Here is a 26,459-nt window from a genome sequence, read left to right as displayed (position 1 = left end):
GCACGGTTGGGAAACATCCAACTAAGGACATCAACCCATCAAAAGAAGCAAATGAAAAGAAAGATGAAGTTTTTTTTTTTTTAAAACAATAAAAAGAAAGAAAAAAGAATGAAATGTTTACTTAGTTTAATGAAAGTCCCATAATAGCATGCATTGATGCAATGAAAGGTAGAGATAAATATAAGTAGAGAGAATGAGAAAGAGAAAGAGAGAATATAAAGAAGAGCAGATAGAGACAAGGAGAGATGAGTGTTGTTTCTTGGAGGATGGAGTTAAAAAGACAAGGGAGAAGAGAGTAAACAAATGGGAAAAGACACTCTCTTTGGAAAGGACATTTAGCCTCCGACAAAGATTTCCAAAGCAGTGTACGGTCCCATGGATGGAGAGAGAACTTGTATATTTATTTATTTATTTGTATTCTTTTCTTTATTTTATTTTTTCTCCACCAAACATGCCTTCATTTGTTTCTTAATGATTTCTCAACATTCCTTAGTGTGATGCTTAATTAATAACTTCATTCTTCATCTGTGTTTTGTGGTGGTTGGGTGTGGAATGTGGATGGAATTTTTTTTTTCTTTTGTGTATATTTATCTATATATGTTCTTTCAAAGATTGTAAAGTTTTTGTATTTATTCAAAAGTATTCTAGAGGAGAAGAATTTTAACAATGACTTGAAATAGCTAGTCATAGTTATGTATATTTTGAAAAATAAAATAAAAGAAAAATAATAAAACTATAAATATTTTTTTTTTCAAAGTGAACAAGAGTCATCATACATATACTTTATGTATGTTTTAATTATTTATTAAAAAGGAGTCAAATATCTTACTTAGTTATTACAATCGTGACAAATTCTAAGATCTTAACAGTAAAATATTTTTAGATTAATTTTTAAATATTTATTTTAATAATAAATCTTAAAATTAAGAAGGAGGGAAATTAATGAAAAATTAAAATATTCTAACCATATATATATATATATAAACCTAAACCTAACACCCTAACCCTAGCCCTAACCGTAGCTTAAAAGAATTAATAATAAGTAATCAAGATTTCATGCCCTAAACCACTCCTTTGGGTCTGAAAACACTGGCACCACCTTTCCCTGCCCACTTTGTGATAAAGCAAAAGTAAGGGGAAAAACAAAAGAAAGTGATAAAATAATAATAATAATAATAAAGAAAGTTAGGAGAAGAAGAAGCAAAAGAAAAACAAAAAACAAAAAGACTTCATTCACAACCCCATCCAATGTATACACACATCTTCCCTTCCTTTCTCTACACCCCCACTTAACTTTGTGCTTTGCTTTCTTCTTCCCAATCCTCATCCAAACTTAAGAGCTTCAAAACCAAGACCAAAACCTTAATAATACTCTTCATTGATTCTAGAGTGGCAAACATTGAAGAAGAAGAAGAAGAAGAAGAAGAAGAAGAAAGCATAAGGTTGAAGGCATGAATAGAGGAGTGTTTCATAGTTCTTCAGTGCAGCAAATGATGGGGGGAAATAACCCAAACTGGTGGAGTTCTATCAGCAACATGAAGCAAACTGCAGGAGATGAAACCTCTCTTCTTTATCCTTTTCCATCTTCTTCACCTCTCTTCCATCACTTCTCTCATCATCAACCATCTTCTCTTTTTCTTCCCCCCATGTTCCCTTTTCAAGAAAACCAAGACCTTCCTGAGTCATGGAGTCAACTTCTCTTGTAAATCTCTCCATCTCTTTCTCTCTTCTTTTAACTGATTCTTTCTCAAATCTGCATGCATATATATATATATATATATATATATATATAACTGATAATTATAATCTCAGGGGAGGACTTGTGGGAGAAGATGCAGATCAGAGATGTGTGAGTTTGAATCCATTTCAAGACCAAGTTGTATACTCATCAGCAAGTAGCACTCACATAGGTGGTGGAGATGTAAAACAAGAGAGCTCTGAAAGTGGGTATGTTTATGGTCCTGGGAGCAGTACTTGTGATGAGATCCATGCAGGGAGGTCTTGTGTCACAACAAGCTTCAGTAGTAGCATGTTAGATTTCTCAAACTCTAATAAGGCAGAGAAAAGACAGGCTCAAGCACCAGACCATTCATCTGAGGTTAGATTTCACAACTGAATATATATAATAAAGCTTGGTGATCTCTAGCTGCTCAATTATTATTTATATTTCTCCTTAATTTCCCTAATTACCTTTTCTCTTTCCATAGTGCAACAGTACAGCAAATGGTGCAGCTTTCAAGAAGGCTAGAGTTCAAGCCTCATCCTCACCTCAATCTACTTTCAAGGTTCTACTTCTTCTTCATATTCATATTCATAATATATCTATAGTCCATATAGATCTCTAAACTAGCTCCCAGACTTAACTTTGTCACTTGTTGCAGGTGAGGAAGGAAAAGCTTGGTGATAGAATAACTGCACTTCATCAACTAGTTTCCCCATTTGGAAAGGTGATAACTTCTATGATATCTATATATATATATATATATATATCTTTGAAATGGAGAGAGTTTATCTCAGAGTTCTCATTCATTCACACTTGACACTGTACTTGTGTGATTGTTTTTCCACCACTCTTTATATGCATAACTTTCTTTTTGGTCTTCAAAAATAAAATAAGATAAAAAAAAATTTTAAAAAAGAAGAAGGTTTTCTGACATATGGGCTCCTTTGCCAGACTGACACAGCGTCTGTACTGCTAGAAGCCATTGGCTACATTAGATTCCTTCAGGGTCAAATTGAGGTCAGTGTTTCTATCTTTATCTCTGTTTAAGTTTGGTGAGGAGAAAGAGAGAGATGAAAGAAAGGAGATGGTTTGAGAGAGCACGCAGTTAAAGCTGCTACTGCAAATGTGATGGCAGTGCTGTTTAATGTAGCATCTTTTAGTTATTGGTGTGTTGTTCTTGTCATGGGTTTTTGTGTCTGTTTATTATACTTTTGCACTCACTCACTCACTCACTCACCACCTTTCCTTTTTCTTTTTTCTTTTTCTCTCTTCATTCATGCAGGCTCTGAGCTCCCCGTACTTGACCACTTCCTCAGGTAGCAGAAGACAATCTGTAAGTTCTCTCTCTCTCTCTCTCTCTCAGAAATATAACATGTATATATATATATATATATATATTCTACTGTTCTTCATTCATTATAAGTAAGCACTACTGCTCTATAGAGTGAAAGAAATAACTCTTTGTCGTTTTTTACATTTTTTTAGTAGAACTTTATCTTCTTGGTCAACCTTTATCCTTGTTTTCGGACGTTTAATTTGAGAACAAAGAAGAGACTTAGCATATATGATTATATGTTGTATTGTTTTTCATCAATTATATAGTTATCCCTCATCTAGAATTAGAAGCATATATGCATCTATTTGATGTTTTAAGGAATGCAAAATTACCAAACCCATATATATATATATATATATATATATATGCAAATGAATATATATCGATTTACTCGATGTTTAAGAAATGTAATATAGTAAAAATTTTAAAGAAAGATGATGTTTTGCAGGGAGTACAAGGGGAAACAAATTGTGTATTTCCAGAAGACCCTGGTCAGGTATATATGCTTTCTTGGATCTCTGACTTGTTAGCTCAAAGAACACAACTACTTTATATTCATTTATCTCTTTCTTTAAACAAAGCTGTGAGCTTTACAGCCACTGAGTTCCTTTAAATTAAACACCAAAAAGCATGCATGATTAGCAAACACATTCACTCACTAACTCTTCCTTTTCATTCCTGAAACTAGTTATTAAATGATAACAACATGAAGAAAAGAGGTCCCAAAGATCAGGTACACATATATAATTAGTTATTATTAATATTATTGAAACTAAGTTTGGTGAATTATTAAAGATGAAACATTGTGATGATCAGGCTGTGAATGATGAAGCAAAGGACTTGAGAAGTAGAGGGCTGTGTCTGGTGCCAGTGTCTTGCACTCTTCATGTTGGGAGTGAAAATGGAGCTGATTATTGGGCACCAACTTTTGGTGCTGGGTTTAGGTAGATTATTAATTAATGAATATGTTCAGTGGGAAAAATTAAATCAAGGTACATTATCATGTTGGGATTAATTAAGAAGTAGTGAATATAACATCATGAGCAGTCAATCTGCTAAATTCTCCAAAGGTTGATTGCTCATGATGGTATGCACTTGATTTCAAGCAGACTAGTTGGGGAACTACATTTCATTTCTCAAATTTATTAAGAAAGAGAGAGAAAGAGACTTGCTAATCTTAATTAGCTCATCTCCTATAACACTTGTTCTTAATTATGTTGTATATGTTATATATATTAGTGATCATCTTCTTTTATCATTCATCTATATATATCTTCATGTGTGTTGATAAGTTGTTTGTATGAAGTATGTTGTTTGGGCCTTAGCTTCTAGCTATGGTTTGTTTGAAAGCTCTCTTGATTTTTTTCAAGTGATTATGGGATATTTAATTATATTTTTAGTTAATCTGCTGCTTGATATATTAAATTGAAAAAGAATATGTAATTCTAACTACATGCAATGTAAATCTTTAATCATGGACGTACACTACTCTTTATAAATTAGGAACCAAGATGATAAAGTTTTGAATTCAGAAAGTAATTTGATTTAGAGATTGTAAAATGCTAATGTTATTTTTGTGCATTATCGTATCTGAGGAGTATTTATTGAGTAAATTGGTTGAAAGAAAATAGTGGGTATAAGATTAAAACAAGAACTCAATAAGCATAAAACCTCTAAAATTGGTGTTATAGATCTATTTTTGAAAAATTATATATATATATATACTACAAATTTTTTTCTTATAAATTAATGCTAATTGAATTGTAGGATGAGAATTTTGTGGTAAAAATTTTGTTAATTCTCTCTTGCAATTAGAATTTTTTCAAGGTTAATTAGGAAGTAAAATGGATTTTTTTTTAGAGTTGATAGGGAGGGTTAAACACTCATAATTTTTAAAGTCAACTGATTTTTTTTTACTATAAATTTTATTATTATCAGACATCTAAAACAAAATTTTTTCTTTCCGGATCACCTCGCTAATTCTTTTTTCAAAAGATGTATTAAACTCTAGAATTAACGATATGAATAATATATATTTGATTCTTTCTTCTACTTTGGCTAAAATAGATTTACAATAAACTTTCAAATTTTCATATAATATATATAAATTATGTGATTATTAGTATAATTTTGTGTGTGTGTTTTTAATTGCTTTGTACTATTGTACATTTTGAGATGGATTTGTGATGTAGGTCCAACTGGCTCCTTTCCAAACTAGACCTTAAATTGGTGGGCCAAAATTTATTGTTTCGATTTAACTATACCTTTTTAGCCCAACAAGCGCAGAACATTGAACCCAAACCGAATGATTTTGATAGATATGTTTGCATGGGAATTTTTTCTTTTTTCTTTGGTTTTAAATGTAATATTAGTTCCTGCTACAGAAAAAGTCTTACAAGTCACTAGAGATGACAATGGGTCGGATCATACGCGGGTTTTATTATACCCGTACCCGTACCCACTACCCCGCTAGTATACCCAAACCCAAACCTGACCGGTTTTAAAAATCCCAACCCACACTCGCACCCGACGGGTAATCGGGTACCCGCGGGTATATCCGCCCCCACCCCCATATTAAAAAAATTAATACAAAATATATTAATTTTTATAAAAAATAACTCAAAAGTAATTATAATTTTTTCATAAGATAAAATAAAATAATTATAAAATTACAAGACTAAACAAAAAGGAAAAATAAAAAACCCTAAATTGTTAAGTTGTAGAACATATTAGTATATATATGTATGTATGTATGTATATATATTATATAAATTTGTATATATATTATATAAATATTTTAGAAATTTTAATTTCGGATCGGGTACGGATCGGGTACGGGTCGGGTATTAGAATTTTCATACCCGCACCTGCACTCAATTTCATACAAGTCGGGTTTTACCCAAACCCGACCCGAAACCCGGTCAAATTAGGTTTTACCCGTCAAACTCGAATCTGATCGGGTCAGATTGAGTCAGGTTTGGGTATTATTGCCATCTCTATAAGTCACAACCGGTCAGCAAACCACTATAAAATTTTTATTTTTTTTATCACATGCATGTAGATAAGTATATGTGTTGCATTCCATAATATATATTTTTTTTTAGAAAAATAGATATATCATGATATATTAGAACAAGCGAAAATTACATATCGACAAATAATAAGAAAACATAATAAGGTTCTCGTTTTGGGGGGATTTAGAATCGAAACATATGCAAAGTAAAGGCACAATGTTATTAAATGTGCAGATATACTCCACGTTAGTGTATATCCCTGACAATTAATCTTAAATAAATATCAAAAAATAAAAAAAACATAAAACTCACAATTTTCTACTATGAATGGAACAACCGTCAACATAAAGAAATAACGGCCATAACAAAAAAAAAACCTAACTTGCTACACGAGACTTAATTAAAATCGACAAGTTATATTTATGAAAATAATTAAAAATATCTTTAATTCAGTAATATATTGCATGGAATTTAATGATAAAATAGCACCATTTGCTTCATATATTATTAAATTAAGTAGATTTGGTTTGATTAATTTTTTTTTTAAATAAAGTGGTTGATTAATTAGTCTTATATATATATAAATATAATATGCTCTCAGTTTGATTTCTGATTGCTTGATATTTATTAGGGATATAAGTGAGGCAGGCAAGGAATTCCCATTCTTCACAAGGACCCACCCCGATAGAGTTGGGATTCCCAAAAATAAACCCCTAGCGGGGATCCCGCCCTGCTCCCCCGTGGAAAGATTCCATGATTTTTAAATTAAATATATATATTATATTAAAAATAACTCATATGATTAATTTAATTTATTAAAAAAATTCAATATTGATATAATATTATAATGACCAAATATTTGGATTTTAAAAATTTTATTTTTGATATTTATTAAAAATGTTTTAGATTTTTAATAAAAAATAGTGTTACTCAGATGCAATACCTGGAGATAATTATATGAAAAATTGTTTAAAAAATTTTAATCAAAAACTTTTTTTATTTCCTATTATAGCTAAATATGTTATATCAAAATTAAGATTAAATTGATTAATTTATCAACTTTATTGAAATCTCAACTTGTAAGTGAACATCTCTTATGAAACCCCAACTTTCGCAGTTCTCATTCTTTAGTTCTTTATATCATTGATTACTTCGTTAGTTTGTTGTTTCTCATACATTAAATAATACTTATTTTGAGGAATATTTTGTTTATTATTATTTTTTTAATTTCCTATATGATGTGTTACATGTGTAATTAGGAAAAAAATTTGGTGGGTTATGGAATATGGACCACTTGACCTCGTGGGGATTCTCCGACCCCGCGGAGATCCCCGTAAGAGAGTGAGTGGAGGAAATTTCTCCTTTGCGGGGAATTTTGAAGCGGGAAATCCCCGCCCTGTGAAAACCAAGGATGGGGATGGCAATCCCATTCCCCGCCCCACCCTATTTGCATCCTTAGTATTGATAATAAAATGTTATAATCCATTTAACAATGACATTATTATAAAAAAAAATAAAGCCAAAAAAGGGAAAAACAAAAAGAATATAAATTAGGTTTTTTTAATGAATGAATAATAAATAATTGTAATTTATCAAATATGTTTTATCTTTTTGGTGGATTTTTCTTATTTTTGACTAGCTGTCTTAAGAAACACTATTTTTTTTAACCAAAGAAATTTTTTTTCTTGGCATAGGATATTATAAACTTCAACTTCATCCTCTTTCCAACAAAACAATAATTCAATTGTATAGCTTCTTGAAATATTTTAACCATTAGAATTAAATATTGTACTAAACTTCTAAAAAAAATTATATAATAATCATAAAACAGTTAAATTAAATAAATAATAGTATAATACTAATAATAATAATATGAATCTCTTCCAAAAGATATGGCAATCAAAGGGTAAATTTTTTAGTAAGTCACTAAATTTTGACTCATTTTCACTTTGATCACTGAACTTCAATTTGTATCAATTTGATCACTCAACTTTAATTTGATTTCAACCGGTAATAAATCAAGGATTTCAACCCCCAATTGATTACATGACTGTCTAAAAATCTAAGTCAGTCCTCCTACTGGCACATTAATAAATCTATTAGAGATGTCCATGTCATTGAAAAAGAGCCACATTATTCATTTGAAGGTTGAAATATCTTGATTTACTACTAAATAAAATGAAATTAAAGTTGAGTGACCAAATTGATACAAATTGAAGTTCGGTGATCAAAATGAAAATATGCCAAAGTTTAGTGAATTACTAAAAAATTTACCCGGTAATCAAACATAGCATTAATTTAAATTAATAATTAATAATGATAGCAATGTTGTGAATATGAAAGAATAGTGGTAAGAACATATATTATGTGCCAATGAATTTATGTTTATTAGTACCAAAGTTTCTTGCCACGTGGATGATATGACATATTTGTTTTTATGGAGTAATATATATTCAAAATGTGACGTGGAGGTTTTAGACCTACGCCTAATATTGGTCCCCAAAAATATATGAGACATGTTTATTTGCACGCCACCAATTTTTTTTCATTTTCTTAACTTTTTTATTTATTTATTTACATGTAACTTCTTGTTATTGTTGTTTATTATTTATTTACTTATTATCTTTCTCCAATTTCTCTCTAATAAAAAAAAATCGAGGTTTAAGATACCAAGTTATAATAGCTATGACTAGTCTATTTAATAAAAAAAAAAGAAAAAAAATATATGACATGTTTGTTATTGAAAAATGCATGTGACGTGGAGACGTTTGGACTAATGCCCAAAATTGGCCCCCCACAATAAATGAGATCCCTTTCATTTGCATATCATGGAATTTCTTTCACTTTCTTAACTTATTTATTTATTTACTTATTTACTTATTTACATGTAACTTTAATTCTTGTTGTTGTTGTTTATTATTTATTTATTTATCTTTCTCTAATTTCTCTCTAATAAAGAAATCAAGTTTTAAGATACCAAGTTAACAATTAATTAACAACATATATAAGAGGTAAACTTGATAAATAATGCTTCACAGTCCAAATATTTCTTGTTATTAGTTTGGTTAAAATTTAATATACAGAATGTAAGGAGAGGAAAAAGCAAGATGAGAAGGAAATTGATAACTGTATGAGATTGTGTTTATCATGAACTCTAATAACTTCTGTTGATATAGTCAATTAACAAATTTTGTAAATATTTCTAACATAGACATCTCTCAATTGTTTATTCAATATACAAAATTGACACTTAATAAAAACTTTGAAGTGTTATAAATATTTTAAAAATAATGACTTTTTACTGTAGCAATCAAATCGATCTAGGTAGCAATCGTCCTTATATATAATGTAGCATAACTTTATTAGCTACCACGTGGTACTATAATAGCTAGACACCCATGTGATACTAAGCAATAGTCAATAAAGTGATCTACCAAACGACAATGCAGCACTGTAACAGCTGTACATATGGTACTGTATCAACCGACATTATTGTTAATAATACATGTACATGTATTTTTGGACCATTGGATCAAATCAATCCTAACCATCCAGTATTCAACTCTTGAATGCTTATAAATACCTTCCCTTAATAGTAGTAAGGAATATAGAAGAAGAGAAGGTGTAATATAATTAAGGGTATTCTATATATATTTTGTTTCTTTTCTCTTTATGTTGCTTTTTCTAGTTATCATATATATTCATAAAAATTTATATATAAAATTATATTGAGCATGACAATATAAAGTGTTTTATAAATATAACAATCAAGTCATTTTTTCTTTTTTTATTATAAAGGAAACCTGTAATCCCACACCTTGGAACCACAGAATCTTTCTTCTTGCCCACTTTGTGTTGCTAAAGAGATGGGAGGCATGATCAATAATGTCGTGGTAGTCCTTAGTATTTCTGTGATCATGTGTATGAACACCATGAGATTATCATATGGAGCTATAACAAGAAGAAGCATGGAAGAGATTTGGAGAATAAACAAGCAAGGTCCCTTCTTAGGCATTGTGGTTCCCAATGCCTTTGAGATGAATCCTCTCCTTCAATCTCCAAGCTTTGTTCAAGATTCCCAACTTCCATACTTTGATTTCGGAGGTATATATATAAATAGATATATATATATATATATATATATATATATTAGTGTTTGGTTCACTTTTTATCATTTTTTTTTATTTTTAATTTTTTTAGTTTAAAGAGGCTGAGATCATTTTTTTGCTTTAGTTGCAAATGTAAATTATGTTTATTTTGATTGCTAAATTAGCTAAATTTGTTTATTTTGACCGTTAAACAAACTGGTGGTTATTAGGCCGTGTATATATATATGATATGTTACAAGTGAGTTCATATAGAATAATTAAGGGGAAAAAAATAAATATTTGGGTGTTGAAATGAAACCAACAACAACACTCAATTCACAGAGATGGATTCAATCATCATTATTATTTTTTTGAGTAGTTATATATATATATATATTATATATATTATCAAGTTTTTAGATGGCTAATTTTTTAGAAATATATATATATATATATATATATATATATATATATATATATATATTTATCTATTGATTGTAGGGAGAAGATTTCGTTTTGGAAAAATTGGGAGTGAAAAAGTTATTATCACAATGACAGGGTTAGGCATGGTATATTTCATCTCATCTCAAAATATTATTTTTAAAAGAAAATTATTTGTAACCATATATATATATACATATATGTATGTATGTATATAAGCTTAATGCAGGGATTACTACGCAACTTCTAATAAATTTGTTCAAGATAAAGGGAGTAATACACTATGGAGTTGCAGGAAATGCAAACCCTAATCTCCAAATTGGAGATGTGACCATCCCTAATTATTGGGCTCACACTGGTCTATGGAATTGGCAGGTACTCTTTCCTTTAATTTCATCAATAATAATATAAATCATATTTTAAATTCAATCAATATTTATTTAATCAATTAATAAAAATAAAACATAAATAGCATATATATATATATATATAACCTTTTTGTTATGGTGTTCAAGTGCCACCTAACTAATACCCTTACTTATGACTAATTAATCATTTTTTCTCATATTTTAATTAATTAATTCAAAGTCTAAAAATTTTCTAATTTAGTGTATTTGTTTGAGTAGAGGTATGGTGATGGAGAGAATGATGAACTTGCACTGGAGGCCAATGGAGATTACACAAGAAAAATTGGATATTTAAAATTCTCAGATTATTATAATTTGAGCAAAAATGGAGAAAATTTGGATAATTATCTAAATAGAGTTTGGTATCAACCAGAAGAAGTCTTTCCTGTTGATGGAGTTCCTGAACAAAGACAACATGCTCTTTGGGTTCCTGTTGATAGTCATTACTATAATCTCTCCAACAAACTTGAGGTACTTTTTTTATGTTCATTTATTTTAAATATTAGTATTTTTTTTTTCTAAACAATACTATAAGTCCTTTGCATAGGTGTTCATTTCAGAAAAAAAACTTAACCAAAACTCACGTAAAGTCAAGCCACATGTGTTTGATAAACTTCCTCCATGCATGTACACGTCTTTGACATATACTTGTCATATTTTGTTAATATATATATACACATATATTGATATTTTTTATAGAAAAAAATTTGATGATATTTTTAAGCATGTGTTTTTGATTTATGTCATCTAATTTTTTTTTTTTTTTTTGATATTTAGAATAAAGTTGTTGAAAAGGGCTTAGTTTACCATTAGTTTATAATAAATAAATAAATAAATTTTAATACATAACATCAAAGGGATCTCATAGGAATACGGCACATGAGGAATTAGACATCATTTTTATTACAAAAAACATTATATTATAGATTTTATTGTCAAATTGTGATTAAATTTAGTGACGAAACTTAATGAAAAAAATATTTATTTGAAAAATGTACTACAATTGAAATTTTAAACGCAACCTAAACACCATAATTCTAAAGTTATACTCAACCTAACTCTAAAACATAAGAATGAAAATAAATTTGACAAATTCCATATTTTACACCAGATGTTGTTGACTAATGGTTAAGTTGATTATGAAATCTATTATCATCAAATAATTCAGTGATCTGGTTCTAATCAATAATCATATAATCATATATACCTCATTTTGTTGTATATATGTTTTTTTAATAAAATAGATAAACCATAATTTTATTGAAAAAAAAAATGTTGAATGTTTTTTAGTTTCAATAAAAACAAAAGAACACATTTGTTTGTTTGTTTGTTTTTTTTTATAATTTAAAATGATAAGCGTCAGTGGAGCATATTTGTTCTCCACATAAATATTTGATTTATAAAATAAATATTTTTAATTTTTTATAAGTAGTTTTCATACATCTATATATATATATATATATATATATATATAAAAACCTGAGGCATTTTTTCATTATAGCCTTCTTTTTTATTTAAATTATCAAAATAACTATACTTCAAATTATTCACCAAACTAACCATTAAACCATCACATCAACCCCATCTCATCACCTATGTGTTTTTAAAATATAAAATATTAGGGTTTTGTTTTTTCAAAAACACCCTTTATTTTTACACAAAACAAAAAAATATTTTTTTACTTTTTTTAAACCATTTTCTTAAATTATTATTAATAAATATTTATTATATTTTATACAAAACCAAAAAAATAAAATAATTTCTTAACTGGATTTATTTTAAAATATATATTATTTTAAGATATATATTATTATTTTTTAAAAAAATCTAACTTTTTTAACGGTTTATATATATATATTTTTAAAATATATTATTATTATTATTATTATTATTATTGCTTTATATATTTTTTTTATTTTTAAGTAAAAATTATTGTTGAACCACATTTTCTAGAAATTATTATTATTATTATTATTATTATTATTGTCGATCAGCTTAGTGCACATCAGACAGCGCAACACAGTCACATCACATCATCTGCAGCGCAGTTAGCAGTCAGCATCGTCTCAGCAAAGAGCATAAATCACGCTTTGTTGGGATCGCGCTGATCTGATCGCAGCGTTTCAAGCTCCCGATCTCTTTCGGTCACGGCCATGAATTAGCTGTTATCAACATTAAGAGTCGATGAACCTCATTCACAACCCACCGACAAAAAGATCAGACGTAGACGCATGCACATGGATCAAAACCCTGATACCAACAAACATAATTTATGCTCTTTATGTAAACAAGCTGGACATTATAGAACTACTTGCCCAACACGGGGTAGAAATATGTAATGTGATGAATGTATTTTGTATTTGCACTTTAATGCAATTGTTGTTTTCTAAACTACAAATAAGTTATTCGATAATAATAATAATAATAATAATAATAATAATAATAATAATAATTTCTAGAAAATGTGGTTCAACAATAATTATTACTTTAAAAAATATATATATATATATATAAAGCAACAATAATAATGATAATATATTTTAAAAAAATATATATAAACCGTTAAAAAAGTTTTGGTTTTTTTAAAAAATAATAATATATATTGTAAAATAATATATATTTTAAAATAAATCCAGTTAAGAAATTATTTTAATTTTTTGGTTTTGTATAAAAAAATAATAAATATTTATTAATAATAACTTAAGAAAATGGTTTAAAAAGTAAAAATATTTTTGTTTTGTGTTTTTTTTTAAAAAAAAGGTGTTTTTGAAAAAAAAAACCTAATATTTTATATTTTAAAAACACATGGGTGATGAGATGGGGTTGATGTGATGGTTTCATGGTTAGTTTGATGAATAAATTTGAAGTATGGTTATTTTGACAATTTAAATAAAAATGAAGGCTATAATGAAAAAAAACCCATAAACCTGTCATGGCTAGTCCTATGCTTGAAAGTTAAATTGAAGGATCACAGTATTAGATAGCTGACAACAAGGTTAAACCTTTGTTAAACAAACAATTATGAACATAGTTTTAATATACATACATAGATATTTGTTTGACAAGCTAAAACCTTAACCACTGATGCAATAGTCCAGTGGTAAGTTATTTAGCTCCTATACAGAATTGATTCCCTCCCAAAATATGGTTGACTGTTTATGTTGTGCTTGTGTGGTTGCTTGTCCATGTTGTCAAAAAAATAAAATAAAAATAAAAAAATAAAAAATAAAAATATTTCACATAGAATATGAGTTCAAGCATACATTTTTTGGAGACACATCCATGTTTGATTTTGTTGTTGTTCATAAAGGACTTGGAGCTGGAAAACTGTGTGAATGCTACAACATGTTTGCCAAGAAGAGCAAAAGTAGTGAAGGTGGAAAGAGGGTGCAGTGCAAACACATTTGTTGACAATGCAGCATACAGAGAGTTTTTGAGATCCAAATTCAATGTGAGTCCTGTTGATATGGAAACTGCTGCTGTTGCACTTGTGTGCCTTCAACAAACTAGTACTCCTTTCATTGCATTCAGAGCTCTCTCTGATCTTGCTGGTGGTGGCTCTGCTCTCTCTAATGAAGCTTCTCTTTTTGCTTCTTTGGCTTCTCAGAATGCTGTTACTGTTGCTCTTCAATTCATCCATCTCATTTCTTCATCTAAATTAGATTTTGGTTCTTTTTATGTTCAGTAATGTATTGCCTCTCACTGCTTTCACTGGCTCTTTTCCCTGTCCAATAAAGCTTCTCTGTCTGCTTTGTTTCTGAGTTTATTCTGTTTGTACCTTGGCTTTAATGATTAATCTGTATATGTTTCTGAGTTTATTCTGTTTGTACCTTGGCTTTAATGATTAATTTGTATATATATATATATATTTACGAACGCACGTGCACAACCTTAGAGTTAATATTTTAATACATTTGTATTCTCACACCAAGTTGTTTGAGATTCAAATCTATTTCTTCAGTGAAACACAAATACCCTATGTAAGATATTCGGTGCCAATAGACTAAGAGGTCACTGGTTTGATGATTTTTTTATATTTTAATTTATGATTTTATTTAGTAAAATCATTAATCAATTTGAATAATATATATATATATATATATATATGAACAAGCCATCCCATACACACTTTTATCATTACATGCCTATTATTGTGTCTCAACCATATTCCGAGGGAGTCAACCCATTGATCTCTAGCATGAGAGTCAAATGTTTTAATAATGAATTAATTTAAAAACCAAAGGGCTCATAGCCTAATGATACTTGACTTTATTGTAAAAAAATAAGAGTGAGACTTTTAAAAAGTCTTGAGTTCAAAATTTGTTAGAAGCAATAATGATAATGGGTCGCTGGTTGTGGTGCGGGTCGTTGCTCAAATCCCTTGTCTCCGATTGAGGTTGTTACGGGTTGGACGATTAATTCTTCGCCCGTGCGCACACTCCTAATGTATATAGTGTTTATCATTTTAGTAAAAAAAATTATAAAATTTAAATAAATAAATAAATAAATAAATAAATAAATATATATATAGATTTTTCATCTATTCCACTTAAGTTTTTGAGTTGAATTAAAATTATATAATAGGTTCCGTTAGCCTCTAATATATTTTTTTTTATCTTGAAATTTCATCCATGACATATGATCAGGTGATGAAAATAAAAATTAATAAATGGTATAGAAAAACAAGGATATTATTTATTTATGAGCATAATCATATGGCTTCCATTTGGAATGTTATAGGAGATCAAAACAAAGAATATGATGAAACACATAAAGCAACCAAAGAAAGAATACTAAAAATAGGAAAAGTTTAGTCCTTCTTTGTTTATTTATTTATTTTTAGGTTTTTTTATTAAAAATATCTCAAATTTCAGTTAATCAAACTCAAATGGTTGTTTCTAGTATAGTACCCAAAATCAAGGTACTTAGGCTCAATCTCAATATTTTGTTTCTCTGACTCATTCAATATAATTTCTTTTCAAGTTTAAGGAACATCCAAAGGATTATAGTCATCTGTTTTTCTTTTTTTTTAGTGAAATCTTTAATAAAAAAAATCATAAAAAAAAATTAATTAAACCGCTGATAAAAGTTAGTGACTTTCAGATCTAATCTTAATTTGTTATATAATTTTCACCTTACTTACTCAAAAAATGAAAACCCCAACTTAAAAACTTTGCATTTTGCATCACCATGTCATCTCCCTCGTGATTCCTTCTCTCAATTTTATTTTTTTAAATTAATAACATATTTAATCATTGTTTGTACCTAATTTATAATAAAAAAAAAACTATTCTCATAGGATGACAATTGGAGTAATGACGTATAAATTATTTAAATGATACACTACTATTCGTAAGCTACTAGAGTTCGATTCGGGGAAAACTCGAATTTGACTCGTTTATGGTCGAGTCAAGCTCGAGCTCGAGTAGTCGAGCAAGTCTAGTTTGAGCATCTTAATCCCTGACTCAAGTGCTCGCGAGCTTAATCGAGTAGTTGTATTTGTGTGTGTGTATATATATATATATAATTGAGTTCGAGCTCGAGCTTGAATTCGAGTTCGAGTATAAGAATATCTATAATTAAACCTAGTTTATTATTAATTTTTATTGAGCTTAATTGAGTGAGCTCGAGTGGCTCGATTTATGTATCGAGTTAAGCTCGAGTTACCAAAACAAAACTCATTCGAGTTCGAGCCCAATTATTATTTCATATCTATAAATTAATCGGAAAATCTACTTTATTATTATTTCATATCCATAAATATATGATCCATTTTGAACAAAATCATCATATAGATGAATGTTAAGCCAGAACATGCACCTAATATTCACATTAATTAATTAATTAATAACTTTAAATATAACTTCATGAAGTTCTGCAAATTAAAGACAAGTCCCAAGTGTTATAGATTAGACAAGTGGAGTCAAAACTGAAACTCATAATCCCGCCATAAATTAATCCCTTCCATAAATTTCAACGGCTAGGATGTGATCTGGGATTCATCATCTTAGATTAACGGCATCTATTCGACACGTGGCACTCTTCCCTCCAGCCGGCCCGCGAAATTTTGAATACACTGAAGTTACCATCATACCCCCAGAATCATTCAATATCCTCTCCTTTGCCATGTTGAGTGCTTTTGAATTAATTAGAGATAATGGCATAAGTGTAATTAAAGTGAAGAATGGAGGAATTTAATAGACTATTTCGTCTTTTCCTTTGGTTAAGGAGAAACCAAAGCTCTTCTAAGTAACCAACACCGTCGCCATGCCCACTGTGACTCCGGCGGTGATACTTCGCCGGACTTCGGCGTTCCTAGAAGAGGTACTCTCCCAGCCGGATCTCCGGCGGTCGGCCCTCACCGCATCCCGGCTCCGCCTCTCCTCGCCCAATCCCACCACTCTCCAGGCCCTCGCCCTTCTCTCCCAGCATCTAGACTCCGCCGCCGGCCCCCGGCACTCCGCCTCTCTCCGCACTGCTGAGAAGCTCCTCCTCACCCTACCCTCCAAGAACCCTCTCTCCTCCACCCTCCTCGCTCTCGTCCATGCCGTCCGTCGCCGCCCACGCGAAGCTGGGCTCGCCCTCCTTGATCTCTTCGAGATCGATCCCTTGCCAGCCCGATATGAGATTGCTGCGGCTGTGTTCGAAGACCTCTTCATCCCCCACCTCCTACCTGCCATCCAATGGTTCGCAGATCAGCGATCCCGCCTACTAGGGTCCCAATCTCCCTCTGATCTCGATTTGAAGGAGCTTGAGAAGAGGTACGAGAGCATCCTCGATGAGAACACGAGGGCCTATGCCAAGTATCTGAAGGAGGTTATCGAATTGGAGGATAGTGGGTGGGAAGATCTGCCAGCGCCGCTGGTAGTCTTGAAGAAGGTTGGCAGCGGTGATGGAGTCCTAGAAGATGATGCTGAGGAGGGGAATGACGATGGCGAAGATGATGAGAGGCAGAGGTTTGACTCAACAAGTGGGCGCTGTGATGTAATGTGTCGTTCTTCTTCCCTTGATCTCCCCCTTTTTTTTATTTTCATTTGATTTTTCACTGAAAAATTAAGTCTTCAGTTTGATCCTTTCTTCTACCTTGATAATTTGGATCTTACGTACAAATTTTTGCTCTTTTAAAAGTAGGAATTTCATGATTCACTGAATTATATTTTGCATTTTTCCTTGAAATACAGGATGATTGGATTGTTTGCCATGTTATTCTTTGATTCCATGATTGATCTTGCAATTCTAGGATTAAAATTATGCTCTTTGTGTGTGCACATCTGCAGCCAATGTGGTCTGAAGATAATCAATTGAATGAATTCCTTAGCAGACAAAGCACCAGAGTTGAAACCAAGAACTTAAAGACTTCATCAGCAAATTCTCGGAGAACCGTTCCTTCTTTGATTGGCAGACAGGAATCCACTGACAACCTAAATTCTTGTGTAAAGCTGATTTCTGGCTTCTCATCTGAATTCTCCTCTGAGGATTCCAATGAATATGATTCTGGAAAGCCGGTTGGTTTGCTAACTTTGCTTTGTTTCCATCGAAGATACTGTCTCTTCCTTGTTTGCATAGTTAATTATTAATCGTCTGTATTTTGTCCTATAGGAAAAGAAGAACATGAGAATTTCAGCATTTCCATCCATTGAAAAACAATACCAGGATTTAGAGCAAACATCTTCAGAGACTACATGGTAATGTGTTTTCTCTTGCAAGTTGCAACTTCTTTTCAAATTGCTCTCTTGTTATCTCAGTTGTTATACCGGTTCATCTATGTGTTGCTTATTTTGGCTTCTGTTCCACCAGTTATCAAATGTTTGATTCAGATAGCATCCTTCCAACTGGTAAGAGCACTCCTCCTAAAGACTTTGTCTGCCCCATAACTAGCAATATTTTCGATGATCCGGTAACCTTGGAGACTGGACAGACCTATGAGCGCAAAGCTATACAGGAATGGCTGGAGCGTGGCAACTCTACATGCCCAATCACACGCCAAAATCTTCAGAGTAATCAGCTACCAAAGACCAATTATGTGCTTAGGAGACTCATTGCTAGCTGGAGAGAACAGAACAATGCTTATTCAACGCCTAGCAGATCTGAGCATCCTTCTCCAAAGGAGGATGCTTCGGATGCCAGCCTTTTGAGGAACACTGCTTCACCAACTCGTGTCATTAGCCAAGCAAACATTGATGGCACCACTAGTGATCTGAGGAGCCTGATATCCAGTCTGTGCACATCTGAGGTTCTGGCTGAGTCTGAGGTGGCTGTTCTCCAAATTGAACAATTGTGGAGGGAAGCTGGTCCAGAGCCTGAGGTGCTGCCAGTTCTCTCGAAACCAGCAGTTGTAAATGGTTTTGTTGAGATTTTGTTCAATTCTCCGAATAATAATGTGCTACGGTCCACTGTATTCATGCTTTCAGAGCTAGCGTCAAGGGACCAGCTTGTTGTGCAGACGCTCACCAGGGTTGATTCAGATGTGGATTGCATGATTTCTCTGTTCAAGAAGGGACTCATGGAGGCTGTGGTGTTGATTTATCTGTTGAGCCCTACGCCAGAGAGCCTTATTGAAATGGATATGGTTGATGCTCTAATGATGGTTATAAAGAGGAGAGAATATGAAACTATTTTAATGTGTCTAAAACCCAGGACTGCTTCCTTGTTTATCTTAAACCAAATGCTAAGAGTAGAAAACCAAAAGGATGTGTCTGAGCTCGTTAGTGCTTTAATTTCTGAAAGAGTAGTTGAGGGAGTGGTTCTGAGCTTGGAGGCTGAGCTGATTGATGAGAGATTAGCTGCTGCTGAGATCTTGCTAACATGTATGAAGGAGGATGGTAGTTGCAGGAACATTATTGCTGATACAGCTGAGTTTGAACCTCTTTTAGAGTCTTTCTCCACCGCAAATGATGACCAGCGCTTTCTTATTGCTCATTATCTTGCTGAATTAGTTAAGCTTAGCAGGTTAAATTATTTTATCTGCATTTATCATGAAATATATCCTTTTTTCCCCCATTTACTCCCAAATTACCTTTTATGTAACCATTCGACATTTATTAGTTCTTCATGTGGAGTATTTCGTAACTAAGAGCAGTTGTGCAGGAGAACGTTCAACGAGCAGCTTCTTCATATCATAAAGGATGGAGGTCCTTACAGCACAATGCATATTCTGCTTGTCCACTTACAAACAGCTCTCCAAGATCAATCCCCCATTGTTGCCAGTCTTCTCCTCCAGCTTGATATTTTGGTTAGTGTTTACTTGTTGCCTACTTGTAAATACACCATCCAAAATATACACCATTAACCGAGTTTATAGGTTTTTGTCTACTGAGGATGTTTCTGTTCTATTAGTTATGAGAAACTCTACTTTATACTCTCGCCATTTGTGAGATTACTGATGCTAGGGATTCATTAGGTGGAGCCAAGAAAGATGAGCATTTATCGTGAAGAGGCTGTGAATGCTTTTATTTCATGTCTCAAAAGTAGAGACTTCCCCAATGTTCAGCTTTTAGCTGCTGAAACAATCTTGGCTCTCCAAGGGAGGTTTTCACCATCTGGTAAGTCCCTTGCTCGAGCTTATCTTCTGAAGCGGGCTGGAATGAATAAGAGCTACAGAGCTATAATGCGAGCAGAACAGATGGGTCACGTACTTGGAAATTCAGATGAAAACTTGGTTAGTTAAAATGATCTACACCACTTCAATCACAGTTCCCTAACTGCATTGTCATGTTGGAAGCGAAAGCTGTGAATACACACACACACACACACACACACACACACACACACTCACAAGCTGGCATTCTTTTCTGATTGTGTTTTTAATGTTATTACTAATATTAATCTCATATTATCAACTAAATGAAAATTATGGAAGGCATGCACACAGAAGTTCCTTCCCGAAATAGTTGAAGAAGGCTTCTGGATTGAACCAAATCCCCTAACATATTCTGGGATTGTTGAGATCTACCGATGGGCTTCTTGTGATTGATGCTGTCTAACATATTTAGCTATTATTTTTTTATGTGTACATAATATAGTATCTTAAAGCCTATTACTTTTCTTAAGTGTTTGTTTCTACAATGCAAAAGCAAGAAGAGAAGGCAGCCGATGAATGGGAAAGAAGAGTTGCTTTTGCTCTAGTCAGCCATGAATTTGGTTTGCTTTTTGAAGCTTTGGCTGAAGGCATGAAGACTAAACAGCCAGAGTTATTCTCAGCATGTCTTGTGTGTGCAACATGGCTTATCCACATGCTCTCTCTTCTTCCTGATATGGGGATCCAAGGAGTAGCAAGGACCAGTTTGCTGAAAAGTTTTGTTTCAATTCTCAAATCTTCTAGAGATGTTGATGACAAGGCACTTGCCATGCTCGCCCTGCGAAGCTTCATGAATGATCCTGGTAGAACTGCCAATTTTCATTAGCTTTCATGCCAATGAACTAATTTTTCATTGATAAGAAAGTGTGTTATGTTCTTTGATGGTGACAATTATGTTGTGTGTGAAATTTTCAGATGGGCTGCACGACCTGACTTCCTATATTAAGTACATTTTGAAGGCTCTGAGAGAGCTCAAAAAGTCCTCTGCTTTGGCTTATGAAATGTTGAAACTTCTCTCAGATGGCCAAGAGACTAGTGCTGTAAGCTTTCTTTGTTTCACTGTTTCTCTGTTTAAGAGGATCTAAGGAGACATTTTTTTTTTTTAATCTTGATTTATAAAATCAGGACATTTGGAATCACAAAGAGCTAGCTCAAGCATTCTGCAGCTCAAATGGAGAAGTGCTGTCCATAATCTGCATCAAAAATAGGATAATTTCTGGACATTCAGATGGAACTATGAAGGTAGAGTTCATGATCAGTTGGTTGCTGAATAATGATGCATGCAAAACTCATTGAAACAATTCCTCCCATTTATGGTGGCATCTTGCCCTTTGTTTTGCACTGCTCTCAAGAGATTTTACTCTGCAACTCTAAAGCTTTCTTATATGCTGAATATTATTCTTTATGAACAAAACTCAAATTAGAAGCATTCCTATCAGTACATACTGCAAGAGTTATCAAGATCTATTGAAATTTAGTATTTAGTTTTGAAATCAGTTTATGTCCAAAACTGAATTAGTATTGTTCTGCCTAAGTGACTACAATCTTGCTCAATTGTAGATGTAAAACCTTCATAATACTGTGCTAGTTAGTTGTCGCATGATTTATTACCTTGAAGAATAAAAGTAAGATGGAGTAGAATTATGCCATAGTTGGTGATTTTTTTTTTTTTCCTGAAAATGACATTTTAAGATTGTGAAATAATTCTTCTTCAATATAAGCTTCATGGGAAAAAAAGACATCTTGCTGCTTTCTGTTGAAAAAGTTATTCGGTAATGTTCAAATGACAGGTATGGAATGGTGCCGAGGGTGTTCTCCAGCTGATCCAAGAAGCTCATGAGCATTCTAAAGCTGTCACCAGCTTAGTAGTATCTGGAGATAAAATATACAGTGGTTCTATGGACAAAACCATGAGGGTTAGTTTTTAGCAATAATCAATATAAACAATATCCCTCTTTCTATTCATGTTTTCTATTTCTTATGCCAGGTTTTTTTGATACAAGCAGGTCTGGTCCATTAGAAAAGGAGAAATTCAATGTTTAGAAATTCATGATGTGAAAGATCAGGTTCAATCTATGGTTGTTTCTAATACCATTTCTTGCTTCATTCCACAGGGGGCTGGTGTCAAGGTATTTCACTGTGATTTTCTTTATTTTCTTTTAAGTTTCATAGCAGCAAACTTTAAATTGTCAGAACTCACTCCAATATTGATTGAAAATGGTTTTTAGTTCCTTCCTAGTTACTTGTTTGACAATTAACATCATGTAAAAATCCTTGATTAACTTGATAATAAATTAGGACAAAGACCATATTTATTTAGATATAGATTCAACAACCTTGTTCAGGCACTCCTGAAGTTATCAAGGCAAAGATAAGTTGTGCCAACAGACTGCTGTTGTGTGCTACATAAGAATCTCCTTTGCCACTGAATATTTTATTTCACCTTTTGTTTTGTCAGGTGATTTCTTTGAACGGAGGCTCCAAGGTACTTAACCAGAACAAGCAGGTTAAAAGTTTGGCTCTAGTACAGGGAAAACTCTATTGTGGATGCCATGATAATACTATACAGGTATTATGCATGGCTTCATAAAGTTCGTACTCTATTAATAACTCAGTATATGAAATCCACCAAAGTTCAGAAAGTCTTTGAAATTTCTACATTCATATATAGTATGATACTATATTTTATTGTTTGCATGTTTATTGTCTCTTGGTTTTTTTTTTTGTAAATAATTTGCTCATCTTACAATCAAGATAACTGTGTACCTGATCATCCCTACATAAGTCTTACTGCTTGACATTTTCATTTCTAAACTTTCAGGAGATTGATTTGGCTACTGGAACAACGGGTACAATTCAAGCAGGTAACAGAAAGTTACTGGGAAAGTCAAATCCAATCTATACAATGCAAATTCATGATGGTTTGCTTTATACAACCAACAGTCCTCTTGAAGGAGCAGCAGTGAAGGTAAATACATAACTTTTCAAGCAAAATCACAGTATTGCAAACAAAGATGAAGTGGCAAAGATTCAACACATGTTTAATTAATTAATAATTGAGTACTTGCAGATATGGGACACTTCAAATTACAACTTAATTGGATCTCTGCCATCAACAATGGAAGTTCGATCGATGTTTATAAGCACAGAATTTATATATTTAGGTTGTAAGATGGGAATTGTGGAAGTTTGGTCCAGAGAGAAACTTACTAAAATCTCAACACTTCAATGTGGAACAAATAGTAAAATCCTATGCATGGCTGTTGATGCTGATGGAGAGCTTTTGGTTGTTGGAACTTCAGATGGCAGGATTCAGGTATTACTTCAAAACATCTTAATGAATTAGATTTGTATGTAATTACATCCAATATATATATGATAAAATTATCCAATAATTTCATACTGCTTGATCTGATTTTTTCCGACTCTTATGGAGACTGATACATATGAATTTTTTTCATTATCAGTGAGAACTATATTTGATAAGCTTTTATTCATATTGCAATATTTTATTTATCAATGATAGCTGCTTATCTTTTTATTGTGAAATTCGCAGGCTTGGGGATTGACTTGAAAAGAAGGATGAATGAGTGTAACTATATGTATTTTTTCAAGATTAAAGAATACATTAATTTGCTCTGAGGATTCTTCAACAGCTTCAGGAATATGTACATATTTATGTTTTTATTTTATTTTATTGATGACTGTGATTTCTTGTAAAATAATTGATTAATGAATGCTAAACACACACACACATATATAAGTTACATATACTGTAATTTCTATAGACACAAGTTTGTTTGATCATGTGCAGTGGTTTGGCTGAATTATATATTGTCTTCGGCCATCTCCAACCCAAAACTCTATATTTAGCGCTTCAGTATTCAAAAATACAGTTTCTATAGTGAAAGTTTCTCCAACCATCATCTCTATTTTATAACTCTAAAATAGAATATTTTAAAAATATTCTTTTTATTTCACAATTTATATATTCATACTATCCACAATTTATATCGTTGATAGTGTATGTTTTAAGATTATTTTCTATGTTTTTATCTTATCACTTATGTAATTTTCGTTAATTTAATGAATTTATAATTCGCAAATTATTTTCTTTAATTTGATATGTCATTATTAATTAAAAAATATAAAATTAAATTATAACTTATTAATTTAATTAAATTATAAAGTTATAAATATAAATTGTAAAGAAATAAAACTAAAATTTAAAAAGAATTAAAAAACAGAAAATCAAAACTGAAAATCAAAATAGAAATAAAAAATAAAATAAAAAATATATAAATTTAAAAAATTAAAAGCAAAATTAAAAACAAAATTAAAAAAAGAATTAAAAACAGAAAATCAAAACCGAAAATCAAAACAAAAATAAAAAATAAAATAAAAAAAATATAAATTTTAAAAATTAAAAGCAAATTAAAAATAAAATTAAAAAAAGAATTAAAAAAGCGAAAAATCAAAACTCGAAATTAAAAACGAAAATTAAAAAAATAAAAATTAAAAATTAGAAATAATCGATGACTACGAGTGGCAGCATGATATCATCGCTGCCATCTAGAAGAAATTTTCTATTTTTTGGCGCCCAAAATAACGCATGGTTGGAGATTTTGGGTGTCAAATCTAATCCAGAACGTCACATTTGACGATGTGTTGGAGATGCCCTTCAACCAAACAGAGTTGGAATGATGTGTATCTTATGTTTTTATTTTATTTTATTTATTTTATGAACCTTGGCAGGGAACTATAAACATTTACAAGTTTGGTAAGTGTGTATCTCATTGAATTTGAACGCACGTTCTTCTCTCTCTCGTTGTCTCCCCTCTTTTTAACATTGTTTACACGTTGCCATGTTTTGGAGTGATGATGTTTGTTATTATATGTCCAAAATTTGAATTATTTGTTGGAAAATTCATGAAAAGTTGCCAACTTGATTTCGTAGTTTATCCTTTTTTTAAAAAGGGCAATTTCTCTGCTCATCCATAGTTTCTCAAACGTTTTTTCCTTATCTTTCTTTTCTTTTTTTTTTAAAAAAAAAGGATGAACATGTGTTTTGTTAAACCTAGTACATATATCCCATCATTTTTATATTATAAAAATAAAAATATACATAATTGAATGACATAAATGTTATTTCATAATAATTGAGTGGTATTTCATTTTCCCCCAATTAAAAGTGAGAATTCAAATTCATAACTTAATATGTTTATTAAAAAAATCACATAAATACATGTACATATAAAAATAAAATATTTATTTATCAATTGGATTAGAGATTTTGATATTTTAAATAAATAGATTCAAGTTTGAAAAGCCTACATTTTTAAAGGGTTACTTGTATCTCTTTCCCTTGTGTGGATTGACAACCAATAAAAACTGTTTTATTTAAAATTAATATTTCTAAAATAATATGAATCTAAAAATAAATCCAAAAATGTGAAGACTTAATAAAAATACAGGGGAGATTGGTAAGACTTTGTGGTGACGAGCACTGTGGGAAAAGACAAGAATGAGGCAAAAATCATTTTTGAGTTATACTTTTATACCAACCCATTTTTTGAGTCAATTCCATTTGGATGTGATATCCTTTAAATTGTGGGTGGACCACTATGAGTAAACCACTATAAACATGCCAAGTCTATGGTCATCATAATTCATAAATAGGCTAAATAGCAGAAAAAAAAAACAATAAAAGAAATTTTGAACCATTGGACAAGATTAACTGAGAAATAAAACCAATAGCAATATAAAGTGAACCACCTTCCTCTTAAGTGCATTCATTGCTATTGTAGACAATCAAGTCAATGTTACTGTTAATCACAATCATTTTTATAAATTTATAAATAAGTGATAAGCAT

General features: G+C 31.2%; 3 protein-coding genes across 4 annotated transcripts; all 3 read left to right on the top strand.

The window, feature by feature from the left end:
* Window positions 1–1,213: 1,213 nt before the first annotated feature.
* On the top strand, window positions 1,214–4,321 carry LOC120262115 (transcription factor bHLH68-like). The gene is made up of 9 exons (XM_039270172.1): window positions 1,214–1,702; window positions 1,813–2,098; window positions 2,208–2,285; window positions 2,382–2,447; window positions 2,675–2,740; window positions 3,006–3,056; window positions 3,508–3,555; window positions 3,748–3,792; window positions 3,876–4,321. The coding sequence occupies exons 1-9, from the start codon at window positions 1,452–1,454 to the stop codon at window positions 4,005–4,007; spliced, it is 1,023 nt and encodes a 340-aa protein (XP_039126106.1). The 5' UTR covers window positions 1,214–1,451; the 3' UTR covers window positions 4,008–4,321.
* Window positions 4,322–9,687: 5,366 nt separating this feature from the next.
* Window positions 9,688–14,827, top strand: LOC120260379 (bark storage protein A). 2 transcript variants are annotated; one of them, XM_039267846.1, is made up of 6 exons: window positions 9,688–9,712; window positions 9,872–10,177; window positions 10,663–10,730; window positions 10,822–10,977; window positions 11,229–11,480; window positions 14,320–14,827. In XM_039267846.1, the coding sequence occupies exons 2-6, from the start codon at window positions 9,940–9,942 to the stop codon at window positions 14,695–14,697; spliced, it is 1,092 nt and encodes a 363-aa protein (XP_039123780.1). In that variant the 5' UTR covers window positions 9,688–9,712; window positions 9,872–9,939; the 3' UTR covers window positions 14,698–14,827. The 2 variants fall into 2 exon arrangements, with proteins under 2 accessions (XP_039123780.1, XP_039123779.1); XM_039267845.1 differs by lacking the exon at window positions 9,688–9,712 and having other exon boundaries at window positions 9,766–10,177.
* A 2,449-nt stretch (window positions 14,828–17,276) lies between these two features.
* On the top strand, window positions 17,277–24,323 carry LOC120260690 (putative E3 ubiquitin-protein ligase LIN-2). Its single transcript, XM_039268231.1, has 15 exons — window positions 17,277–17,993; window positions 18,287–18,514; window positions 18,609–18,694; window positions 18,807–19,958; window positions 20,097–20,241; window positions 20,410–20,667; window positions 21,083–21,389; window positions 21,502–21,626; window positions 21,712–21,828; window positions 22,377–22,502; window positions 22,593–22,715; window positions 23,045–23,155; window positions 23,408–23,554; window positions 23,657–23,902; window positions 24,143–24,323. Exons 1-15 carry the CDS (start codon window positions 17,277–17,279, stop codon window positions 24,158–24,160), a joined length of 3,906 nt encoding a protein of 1,301 aa, XP_039124165.1. The 3' UTR covers window positions 24,161–24,323.
* Window positions 24,324–26,459: the final 2,136 nt, after the last annotated feature.

This window comes from Dioscorea cayenensis, chromosome 5 (assembly GCF_009730915.1).
Source record: "Dioscorea cayenensis subsp. rotundata cultivar TDr96_F1 chromosome 5, TDr96_F1_v2_PseudoChromosome.rev07_lg8_w22 25.fasta, whole genome shotgun sequence".
Lineage (NCBI taxonomy): Eukaryota > Viridiplantae > Streptophyta > Magnoliopsida > Dioscoreales > Dioscoreaceae > Dioscorea > Dioscorea cayenensis.
Note: the sequence above shows the minus strand (reverse complement) of the source record. Positions and strands in the feature narration are given on the sequence as shown.

Excerpts from the sequence above, each read along its gene's own strand:
- LOC120260690 (XM_039268231.1), top strand. The coding sequence starts at position 17,277 with ATGCCCACTGTGACTCCGGCGGTGATACTTCGCCGGACTTCGGCGTTC. Across the intron at positions 21,627-21,711 it reads ATGGCCAAGAGACTAGTGCT|GACATTTGGAATCACAAAGA; the intron begins GTAAGCTTTCTT and ends TTATAAAATCAG. Across the intron at positions 21,829-22,376 it reads ATTCAGATGGAACTATGAAG|GTATGGAATGGTGCCGAGGG; the intron begins GTAGAGTTCATG and ends TTCAAATGACAG.
- LOC120260379 (XM_039267846.1), top strand. The coding sequence starts at position 9,940 with ATGGGAGGCATGATCAATAATGTCGTGGTAGTCCTTAGTATTTCTGTG. Across the intron at positions 10,178-10,662 it reads TCCATACTTTGATTTCGGAG|GGAGAAGATTTCGTTTTGGA; the intron begins GTATATATATAA and ends TATTGATTGTAG. Across the intron at positions 11,481-14,319 it reads ATCTCTCCAACAAACTTGAG|GACTTGGAGCTGGAAAACTG; the intron begins GTACTTTTTTTA and ends TTGTTCATAAAG.
- LOC120262115 (XM_039270172.1), top strand. The coding sequence starts at position 1,452 with ATGAATAGAGGAGTGTTTCATAGTTCTTCAGTGCAGCAAATGATGGGG. Across the intron at positions 1,703-1,812 it reads TCATGGAGTCAACTTCTCTT|GGGAGGACTTGTGGGAGAAG; the intron begins GTAAATCTCTCC and ends TTATAATCTCAG. Across the intron at positions 2,448-2,674 it reads TAGTTTCCCCATTTGGAAAG|ACTGACACAGCGTCTGTACT; the intron begins GTGATAACTTCT and ends CTCCTTTGCCAG.